The sequence below is a fragment of the Dermacentor silvarum genome, chromosome 2 (genome assembly GCF_013339745.2).
Source record: "Dermacentor silvarum isolate Dsil-2018 chromosome 2, BIME_Dsil_1.4, whole genome shotgun sequence".
Taxonomy (NCBI): Eukaryota; Metazoa; Arthropoda; class Arachnida; order Ixodida; family Ixodidae; genus Dermacentor; species Dermacentor silvarum.
Window position 1 is genome coordinate 97,760,748 of NC_051155.1, and position 11,983 is coordinate 97,772,730.

Below are 11,983 nucleotides of genomic sequence, written 5' to 3' on the forward strand. Positions count from 1 at the left end.
AGCGAGTGGGAAAGGGTAGAGAAGAGGGTTCCTAGTAGCATGTCGACAGGTCCTGATGGCATCCCAATCATGTTAATAAAGACATTGGGCCCAAAATCCAAGAAAGCATTAAGAGAGGCAGTGAGCAAAACGATAATGGAAGGTAAAGCCCCGGACGGGTGGAGACTGAGCAGAATGATCATGAGATGCAAGGGAAAGGGAGACAAAGTCGACATAAACGACTACAGTTCCATAACAGTGACGTCATTGGTTTACAGGGTGGTGATGCAGATTATAAAGTACAGACTGCAGACACGGGTGGAGGGCGAGGAGGTGCTGGGGGAACTACAAAATGGGTTCCGGAAACAAAGAAGGTTAGAAGATAATCTGTTCTCATTGACCCAGTGTATTGAAATGGCAGAAACGGAACACAGGCCCCTATGGCTCGCATTTTTGGTTATCAAGGGAGCCTATGACAGTGTAATACAAAAGGATTTGTGGGACATACTGGGAACTCTAGATGTGGAAGATGGAGTAAGTAATCTTTTAAAAGTTTACGATAAGAGTAACAAGGTGCTTATAAAATGGGAAAACAACGTGTCTGAGCCTATGGAGATACAGCAGGGGCTTAGGCAGGGGTGCTCTCTGTCACCTTTCTTGTTCATGCTGTATTTACAAGTATTAGAGAAAAAATTAGAGAGGAGCGGACTTGTCTTTCCTATTTCAAGCAAGGAAAATGGATTAAACAGTCATTACCAGGACTCATGTACGCAGATGACATTGTACTTATGGCTGACAGCAAGGAAGACTCGCGGGGATTAATGGACATCTGTGGTAAAGAGGGTGTTAGCTTAGGATTGAAGTTTAGTAAAGAAAAATCGGCAGTCATGATTTTTAATGATAATCAGGGCAGTGAGCATAGGATACAGGAGGTAACGCTGGAGGTAGTGGATAAGTACAAATATCTTGGAGTGTGGATAAACAATGGGGCTGAGTACCTAAAGGAACATGAAAAATATGTAACCACTAAAGGTATCAGGAATGCAGGAGTGATGAAAAATAGGGCGCTGTGGAATTACAATAGGTACGAAGTGGTGAGAGGGATTTGGAAAGGTGTGATGGTCTCTAGTTTGACTTTCGGTAATGTGGTCCTGGCCATGAGATCAGAGGTTCAAGCAAGGTTGGAAGTTAAGCAGCTAGGGGTAGGTAGGCTTGCTTTGGTAGCACACGTAAATACACCAAATCAGGGGCACAGGGTGACATGGGATGGACGTCTTTCGAGGGCAGGAAAGCTAGCAGCAAGATAGAATTTGAGGAGCGATTGAGAGAAATGGCAGAAAAGCGGTGGGCGAGGAGAGCTTTCACTTATTTGTACATGAGGAATGTTGACACAAAATAGAGGAAGCATACCAGAAAATAGTCAATCAAATATTTTGACTGCAGAAGCGGTGCAAACCAGGAAACAGCGGTTAAGAAAAAGGTTAAAGAAACAGAGAGTGGTCCATGGAAAACAGGGATGCAGACGAAATCAGCACTGGGAACATACAGAACTTTCAAGCACAATATTGCCAAAGAAAATATCTATGATAATTCTAGGGGAAGTTCTTTGTTGTTTGAAGCCAGGACGGGAGTTTTGTGGACTAAGATGTGCCGAATCAAGTACCAAGGTGTTGTGCGGTGCATGTGGAGAGGAAGAAGAAACGGCTGAACACCTGATACTTTTCTGTAAAGGGCTTAACCCTACAGTGCAACACAACGGTGCTGATTTTTTCAAAGCACTGGGAGTGTAGAAACACTCATCCTGACTCGACCTCGGACAAGTGGAGAAGTCCCTCAGAAGCTCGCTTCTCGCCGACCAGCAATGGGCCGTCCAGCAGGCCCGCGAAGCGGCCGCCAGGTATTCCCTGTCGGTCCCTACGTGGGAGACGCCTGCTACGCCCTAAGCCAATGCCACCTAGATAGCAGGCCTGGGCACTCTGCTTTATGACGTCATGATACTTGGACCGATATGTCCCCTGTCAAGCCCGGCGCGACGAAATCGGTGACGTCAAAATGACTGCGGCTTACTCGGGAGCATCCCCATTAGATTCTATGGCAGTCGGGCAAAGTAGCATGACGGCATGGATCGAAGTGCACAGGCCTTGTGCTGTCTAGGAGGCGCTGCCTAAGCGCGTCCTGCTGGACCTAAATAAAGTTTTCCAGTCCAGTCCATTGGGGTTTAGGGACAGTGGAGGCAAAATAGACTTTAAGGACGTAGAAATAACCATACGGAGGATATCTGATTGGTGGCTAAAATCAAGGCAGGGGTGAAATTTCACCCACCACAAAGTACAAAATATGTTAATAGTCACGGCTAGGTGGCGTATGCCACCGCCCGATTTAAAGGGTTCAGCCTCATCCATCCATCCATCTATCCAATGTCATGGCGGGCTGCGCGGTGCATGTGTGTTTTCCGTGATGGTCCTGAAGTTGTGAGTAATTAGATTGTTTCTGGCGGCGTTTAGTTGCAGCATCTAGTTGTTTTAGTGTACTTTTGTAGTCATCGACGCAAAGTGAGCGTTCGAACTGAAGACCACGCGACATGCGTGAGAAAGAAAGGCCGTAGTGGCCTACAGCATCAGTGTTTCTTTGTGACCTTGTCTGCAATGCCTACGACTGCCGGGATTCGTGGCAAATGAGAAAACCGCTTCCAGTTGGCCTCAACAGTAACGTGCACGTTTTTTTTTTTCGGCGGAATCCATCATCGACATCGTTCTCCACTACGTAGAAGAAATGGCGTGCACTGAGTGCACATCGTGACAGCGCTTCACCTTCACACCGAGGGACATTCGCAATTCGCATGGACTGCTCATAAAAGGTATGTTCTACGTTCAACGTCGCGTTTTTGTTGTGCGTTATTGAGGCAGTAATTTTCGCGTAAGTTGTTTAAAGGACTGCACAAGGTGTTTTGTATGTGAGTGAATTATGTGTACTTCCGACGGAGCCCACGGGTAGTGAATGTGAAAAAGAAAAAAAAATAGAATTTTTCGTAGAAATTTCAGTGTCCTCAACTAATCTGTGACAGCACATAGAGTTGTACAGCATTAAGTTCTGCTACGCGCCAGTATTCGGCGCAGGCAGGTAAATGATACTTTGGTTTCGCTAGTTGGCTCATTCTGTAACTAAATATTGGTCAGACTTTAATTTTATACCGGTGTAACACGGCCCCTTTCGATTGCAATCGAGCCCGATCTGGATCGAAATTTTCGACCACGATTGGCTCCCTTTCGCAGATTGAGCAAGGAATCGCGACCTGAACTTTGATCCCGATCGGGATCGATCGCGATCAAAAGTGTGCCATGTGATGCCCGTATTAAATGGCCCTTGCGTACTCGCACTCCTCATTGTTTTTTAGGTCGCATGTCAGCTGGTAGGTAATGGCGCAGCTAGCTTGCAGCGCTTAGGCTTTCATCGCTAGAACTAATACATAACAAAAGAAGCCACCACCATCCCGACTGTGTACTTATCCTTCGTTTTCAGTTCTGCTCGTTCGGTCTAGAAAATGTCGTGTTGTTGCGGATGAACGCGCGATTACGCGATTTGTTGATAAATTTCTCTTTATTGTGTAAGTACTCGGAGCCTAATAAATTGTTTGTCTCGTCCTTGAACTCGTTTCTTTGTTTCCCGCAGGTATTCTTATTACTACTAGTATTTATGTTTTCTTGTATGGCCCACTCCTGCCTAAGGCATCGTGCCAGAGGTCGGCAATATTTCTTAAATAAATTTTACCGAACGTACTATGGCTACCGTACGTTTCATGACCTTTTTCTTATGTCTTGTGATAAAGCTTATGGTTATTCGAAATATTCTTGGCCTTTATACATTTATATAAAGTGGTAAAGGCTTAATTCTATTTGTAGTTTTGAAAGGTGCTTTTATTTCATGGCCAATCTGCGGTGTTATTAACGGAGAGTTGTTTTCCTTATCCCATGCAGTTACCATCAGCGTCAAGCAATTGCATGAGAACTGACTGTCCTCCTTGTATCTACGCATTGCCGAAAAGACAGTGAAAATATCTGAGCCGAGAGGTATAGTTTTTTCATTATATTCGGCCTACATTTTGTTTTGCACTGGAGGACGAAGACCTCTCCCATTGCGCTAGCTGATTTCCCAAGTGAAGCCTGCAAATTTCTTAATTTCTTTCCCTTGCCATCCAATCCGTAACTGAATATGCTGCCTGTTATCTGCACTACGCATTACATGGCGTGTCCAGCTCCCTTTTATGCTCTTAATGTCAACTAGGATATCAGCTCCTCCGCTCTGCTTCCTAAACCGTGCCTCTGCCTTCCTGTTTCTGTTGCCATCAGGATGGGAGTGGACATGACACCTGGAACTGAATGTAGTTTAGGCGCACGAGCAGTTGAGACTTCTTAAGATTTACCTTTTGTTGCTGTATATAATAGCTGAAATTGCACCAACACGTTTTTCTCACCTTGTTATTTTTCCATAGCTGTGACAGCTAATTTTATAGGCTTCAACAAATTATACATGCAGTTTGTCTAAAAAGAAGACTACACTGGCACCTTAAGAGGAAGCTTTAGCTTGCTGTCTCCTATTCAAATACATGGGAGAGGAGAAATTGTTTTTCGAGGAAACCATTGCACCAAATGTGATGGGGTTTCCTTCCTTTAAAAGAAAAAGTTAACATCTAGTGACTGTTAGCTGTGAATTATTGAGTTAGGTCGTCATTTTTTAAAATAAAGATTGGCAAAAATCGCAAATTCTCAGAAAACAGGACTATCAAGTTTACAAATCTGTAACTCAGCAATGAAAAACGATATCACAGTTCTGTAAATTGCACCTAATAGTACATCTAAAGCAGGCAAAATTGATATATTATACATGACTAAAACAAACCACTAGTATGTGAGTAGAAGTTTTGCAAAACCTTTGTAAGCTATGTAACAAATAACGTAAGATACAAATTTAGATATCAAGCTTATCCGCTTTGGATGCTCTAACGGATGCAATTTGCAGACCTGTGATAACCGTTCATGGTGCAGAGCTACTAAACTCTAAACTTAGTGCTATTTTTTTCAAACCTACCAATTTTTGAAAATGACGTTTAAATCATACAGGCCCTAAATCGAAATTTCCCTTCCAGCAGTCATAAGAATTTACCTTCTCTCTCAAATGCAACAAATTTCATTAAAATCGGCCCAGTGCTGATCTCAGAAAGGCAGTTCTGTGTTTTACATGTATTTGAATAGGCGGCATCTGAGTTGGGCCCAAGATAAAGCTTCTCTTAAAGATAATGTGTATGATGCTGTGAGTCATTTGATGCATGTGCCTTGAGAGATGTTGCTGCTCTTAATTTGTTTTTCGGTAAAATTTATTTTATGGGTTGTACTTCGTGTAAGAAAATAATTTCTGAAGAAACCATAATACCTGACAGGTAGAATTGTTTTGAGGTTGAAGGCCATTTTTCTTTTCTGACAATTTTTTTCAGGCTGTACTAGTTCTGTCAACCAAATACGATAAATTCAAAATTGATGCCTTTGCTAACTTTATACAAAGCAAATTAGGCATTTGAAGTGTTTCATGAAATATTTTTAAATGCTTATGATTGATGACATGCTTTGACGCTACCATAACCTCATAAAATATCTTCGTGCAAGTAAAAAGTGCCTGTTGGGCAAGTTGTGTGCTGGCCTTAGATGGAGAAGAAACCTGGCAAAAGTAGAGCACATGCTCTAACTGGTTGTACGCAAGACTCACATAATTGTATTTGCTTGGCAATTATGCCAGCATATTCTTATATTTGCCTGCGGGAACACTAATTATCTCAGCTGCTAAATATGATTGCACATCACTGCACACTGTGAGCAGAAAAAAAATCTCTAACTGTGCAGTGCTATTTTATTGAAGTCATGCGACAGTGTGTTGCACGAGTATCACCAAACTGGCAGGGAGGCTAGCTGTTATAAAAAAATGGTTTCAGGAAAATTGTGTGGTACTAAATGTCTAAGTGAAACGCACTATGCTTATAAGATACAAAAGATTTCCTGGATGATCAGGCTAGCTACGCTGGCCATTGGCTGATGCAATAAGGCTCACTGAAACGTCTTTTAAATTCACAGTGTGTCTCTATAGAACGACATTACTTTGCTAAACAGCCAGCCGCCTAATCATCATATTTCCGAAAGCCATAACAACTGTGAGAAGTGCACTAGCAGTTTTCTGCATTATGCAGACTGGACAAGTGGGCCATTAGAAAATTTCATCTATACATAACTCGAAATTAGATAACCAGGAAGATCAATTGAAAGCTAAGGATGGCAAACTTAACTGAGCTTCGTACAATGAAGGTTTTAACTGTGCTTTGTTTAAAATAGCTAAACTTCTGTTAAGCATGATATATTTATTTTGTTCCTGCTAAAAGCATCTAAATGATAAGGTGCTAAACAGTTCTTGCTCGTAAGGTCCATAGTGAAAATCTCAGTAATAAAATTACCAACTGGATTACGTGCTTGCTTAGTGGATATGTCTATAAGGTGATGTCAGAAGGTGTAGGCAGGGCTGCTTTTAAGTAGAGATGCCGAATAGTTATGACAAAGGGATTTGTTACCAGCCACTGTGTTGGTCAGGGATTAAGAACAAAATGCGTCAGCTTAATGATGATTTGCATAAAGAGAACAGAGAAACTGACAAAACAAAGTAATGACAACTTGATTTGGGTGAATTGGTTCATCTTGAGTCTTACTTGAAGCAGCGCGAACAAGACTAGGACAAGAATCAAAAACAAGCACAGCAGTACGAGCGCTGTACTGCCAACTGGAAATTTTATTGAAGAAACAACCAGCTCTATAACATGTCAAAAAACACCAAAAAAGGTTGAAAGGCATGCGTACTGCCTACAAGTAGAGGTGCTTATCTAGAAAATTGATCTTAAGTTTTGTTAGACTGAGTGATACTGCAGTTGCACATTTGTCTCCTGCTTTGGTGATGTAGTAAGCTTCTACTATTTCTTTATTTTTTGCTCTTTGCATGTTTCAGAAACTTAGCGTCACCGAACAATGGAGTACAAGTGCATTTATTGCAATGCGCAACTAAATAGATACCATACATGTTTTGACATTGTTTTATGCTGCCTAGCGCCATCATTAAAACATTGCCCGGTTTGTCCTACGTACACTCGTCCGCATTTTAACGGTATCTTGTTAACAACATGAGAGGTGCATTTGGTGAATTTTTTTATTGTGATTGGGGGTGCATTGCTGGAGTTTCCAATTTTTCATAGCATCGCATAGCTTGAAGATTTTTCAGGGAGCGGAAAACACTAGCTTGATTTGGTGCCTGTTGGGCACTATATGGTACTACGTGAAAAGTTCTCTTTTTCCTGCATTTCCATTTTATTCCCGAGAGCTTTATTTTTTGCAGGAGTGTTTCACACACAGCTTTTATGTCGCAATATGGGTAGCCAGCTGTTTTAAGCCGTTCAATCTGCTGTAAGAGGCTATTTTTTATTCGGTGCTCACAGCACTTGTTCATTGCGGCTTGAACACATGAGATGGATATTCCCCTTTTCACGAGTTTTGAATGGCACTGTCATATGGAAGCAAACCTTTCTTTGACCTGGCTTGATAGGTGCAGCAAGCGCGTTGATTTCATGCAAATGACATATGAATATCCAAGAACTGAATGCTATATTATTTGGCCTTTTCAAATGTGAACTGCGAGATAAAAATATATCGCTATATTCATACAGCGATATATACATAAAATATATTTTTATGTAGCATTGACAAATAGACTTCACCGCTTTAGTTGACTCCCCAGTTAATCACATTACCGCTACTGGGACGACTACTTGGCTCTTCTAAAGCAGTGACCATACTATTGATTTGACGAAGAAGTGAAAATATTCCAAGAATTTTTAGTATATACAGTAGGGAACTAGAGTTCAGCTTTGAAAAGGCCAAATGATACCGCACTCAGTTCTTGGATATTCATATTTAATTTGCATCAAATCAACATGCTTGCTGCACTTATCAACCCAGGTCAAAGAAAGGCTTGCTTCCCTATGACAGTGCCCATTCAAAACTCGTCAAAAGGGGAATAGCCATCTCAAGTATTCAAGCCACAGTAAACAAGTCCTGTGAGCACCGAATGAAAAACAGCCTCTTACAGAAGATAGAACGCCTTAAGACAGCCGGCTACCCATGTTTCGTCATCAAAGCTGTGTGTGCACCACTCTTGCAAACAATAAAGCGCTCGGGAATAAAATCGAAATGCAGGAAAAAGAAAGGAGACCTTTTCACGTAAGAGCATAGGTTCCCAATTTATCCCATAATCTTAGGAAAGTGGCCAACAGGCACCAAATCAAGCTAATGTTTTCCGCTCCCTGCAAACCCTTGAAGCTATGCGATACTATGAAAAATTGGAAACACGAGCAGTGCCCCTCTCACGTCGTTTACAAGATACCGTAAAATGTGGACGAGTCTACGTAGGAAAAACCGGGCAATGTTTTAATGATAGAGCTAGGCAGCATAAAAACACTGTAAAAAACAGGAACGGTATTCATTTAGCTGCGCATTGCAATAAATGCACATGGACCTCATTATTGACAATAGGTTTCCGAAGCATGCAAAGAGCAAAAAAGAAAGAGATTGTAGAACGTTACTACATCACCAAAACAGGAGATAAATGTGTAAGGACAGCGTCACTCAGTGTAACAAAACTTGAGATAACTTTTCTAGATAAGCACGTCTACTTGTATGCAGTCTGTTTGCCTTTCAACCTTTTTCTTTTTTCTTGTTTTTTGCCGTGTTATAGAGCTGGTTGTTCCTTCAATAAAATTTCCAGTTGGCAGTACAGCACTCACCCTCTTGTGTTTGTTTTAGATTGTTGCCTTGTCTTCTTCGCGCTGCTTCAAGTTAGACTCAAAGTAATGCTTTCAACTAACATTTTTGTGTAACATGCTTTTAAAGGAACAATGCTTGATAAGCATTTGCAGAGCAACCACCATGACAACCAAATGATCAAGAGCACATCTGTGAAACGAATTTAAAAACCTAAGATAACTAAGACAAAAAGCAACAGAAGCAGCAAGGACCATCTGAGCCCTATCTTTTCATACAGATTCTTACACTTTGTGAACAGTAGTGTCTAGGCTTGTTTTGGGTAACTTATTTTCCTATAAAACTGCTTTTCACATACTCTTTCTTGCACTGGTTTTAAATAAGACTTCCTTGATGAAAAAAAATTGCAATGTGCTCACGTGGCTTCTCATGTGACCTTATTGCGTAAAAAAAGATTGATATATTTGTAAACGATTGATTGAGCTGAAAACGGGCATGTTTATTTGTGTACACGCTAAATTGTACTTTTGGTTCACATGTCGTAAACAAATATAATCATGTAGCCTGTATCTCTTATATTTATGATGTGGCATTAATTAATGTTTTATGGTTGCCATATAAGTGCTTACTTCGAATTCATGGAAGTAAGCACTATCTGTGGATGTGTTCTTTCTATCCCTGTTTTCACGGGAACTTGAAATATTAAAGTGCATCATGCAGAGAAGCCCTACTTGTCATATCACATGTACTTTTCCTGACATCAAACTGCAACAAATTATTTTGCAGGTAGAAAAGAAGCAGACGGCTCGAGTGATAAATGATGAAATGGCTTCATCTATGATGGCTCTTCCTTGCACATTGGAATTAAGCTACACAAAGGCATCACTAGCCTCACCTGTGCTCTGAAACATGGTTTTGGATGCGAGTGTTCTTCAACGTGGCATGACCAGTTGATTCGTCACCGCTTAGTCTAAGATCTAAAATTGTACAGTAGGCTAGAATAAATGGTCCTCCCTTCAGTCAATGTTTCTGTATTTGTGGTAAATGTGACCATTTCAGGCAAGACACTTACATCTGGTGTTTTATCCCAAAGTTGTTAGGCCCTACCTTTGGAAACACATTAATTATAATATGCACACCATACATAACATTCCTGTGTGTTAGCCTGACAGTAGACTTACGAAACATAAAATGTAGCAGGTACATATGTACCTGCTACAGCACACCATATTTCAACACCCTCATAGCAAGGGCGATTATGCTGGTCATCACATAATTACACGCGATAGGTCAAGGGGTAATATATTCGTGATTACACCCCATAGGTCAAAGGGTAATATATTGTTCAAGACACCCTCAAGGGATAGGGTGTTATTGCAAATTAGAAGATCATCATAGGGGTGTTTTCCCTATAAAAACCAGCTTTTTCAAGGGTGCTAGGGGATTAGTTATAGACACTCAAAAAAACCCTCAGGGGTGTAAATTATTTTACAGTGATGCATGGGAACTAGAGTGCGGGAATATTTTCCAGATGAAATGTACCATGACCCGTGCACATAAATTAAAAATTTTGTGTTTTACATGATTAAACTAAATGCACAACTACCTCACAGCCAATGCTTATAGGTAAGCTCAAACAATGTGTGCGCGTCTAGGTGTCCTTCATGCTATTTGCCTTTAAGGCGCGAGCCTATTCTCAATTTCGTTGCTGCAGTGCATGGTTTCGAAATTCAGTCCTCTGTGCTCCTTGATCATGAATTGTCTTCTGCCTACAGGTATAGTATCCAGTGATGACTCACTATGGCGATGCAGTCGTGGTGTATTATTGATGATTTTGTATAGCGTGTCCTGCAAAGCTGCATTATTATACGGTACTTGTCTTCAATGCAGGCTGCGAGCTCTGGGTCACTCTGCAGGGGGCGCGCAACGTCAGCAGTGCCTGCCTCTTCATCTTCGATCTCTTATGCGGTCCCAACAAATTTCAAATGTACGACGAAGAATTCTGCAGAGATAAAATTCAAATTAGATAATAAATGTGCAAGGTCTCGCTCTTTTGGATCACGTGTGCTTTATTTGTTGTTTACTTTTGCACGAGTGAATCCCGCCTGCTTTGCGATCACGACTTTTTCGAATACAGACACACGCTGCCACCATTTGCCACCGTTCTCAACCACTATCCTACAACAACTAGTCTCTACCCAACTGCGCACTTGGAGAAATGCTTGAGGCGATATCCCTGCCACTAAAGGCCACTCACGGCCACGCCGGCGGATAAGGAACAACTTTTCAACCGCAGACATTGCACGCCTGTGGTTGAAGCAATCTCCGTTCAGCATCTCTTGACGCGTTGTTTACGTATGAAGGCCTCACTACCAGAGTTGCGGAGTGGAGTCTTCCATTGTATTCCCCCTACATTCCGAAGAGTTGAGAGTCCCGCGATTCTGCTCCTTTTAACTCGTCGAAATGGTGAGACTGCTGAAGTGGCTGGGCTGGTTCACTCCATTCCTCCTCCAGCAAATGAAACGCTTTCTCTATTCCTATGTACTACTTGAGTAGCCGTGTCTGCTAGCTGAAAACAAGTTTTTTGGTGTCTTAACAACGTTACAAATAGTGTTACGTACGATTTTTTGCACTACATCATCGGCGCTTTGGGGCATGCTATCTTTGCAGAGATTTTTTGCCTGTAATCTCTAGAATATCTGCTGTTTTCAACAGTAGATACTTGAGTTAGCTGCGCCGTTTGAAGTCATGAATATATGGCATGATTGCAAAATATATTCAGTTCTTGCAATCATAATACAAGCATTTCCAAAACGCGTCAGTTCCGGAAGACTGGCGCGCATGGCAGGCCGAAAGCATGTGACGTAGTTCCCTCTTCCTAAGCTATGCAACAAAGTAGAATACACTTTCTTACTACTGCAGAAAGTAGTACTGCAGAAAGTAGGCGAACGCCTTGGCCAAGGCGTTCGCCAGCGCAAGTATTGCAGCTCGGAGCGTTGCTTGGCCTGCTGTGCTGCCACTTGCCGCGAGTATTGCGGACCGCGGGCAAGGCGTGTCCTCGGTCAACTGTTCAGCGGAGCACCTTTAGTGGCCTGGCTAATGGCCGCATATGCGACGAGAACTGCGGCTCGCGCGCAAGCTGTCCACTGGGAAGGCTGACCATT

General features: G+C 42.0%; 1 protein-coding gene across 4 annotated transcripts in view; it reads left to right on the forward strand.

Annotated features, from left to right (window-relative positions):
• The window catches only part of LOC119441632 (uncharacterized), an 82,980-nt gene extending 72,114 nt beyond the window's left edge, over nt 1-10,866 (forward strand). For all 4 annotated transcript variants that reach the window (XR_007465555.1, XM_049661470.1, XM_037706236.2 and 1 more), the window contains one exon: nt 10,710-10,866. Coding sequence is in view for 3 of the 4 variants with exons in the window: in XM_049661470.1 (XP_049517427.1) it covers nt 10,710-10,849 (140 nt within the window). In the remaining variant the exon portion in view is untranslated. The remainder of the gene's footprint in view (nt 1-10,709) is intronic.
• The last annotated feature ends 1,117 nt before the right edge of the window (nt 10,867-11,983 follow it).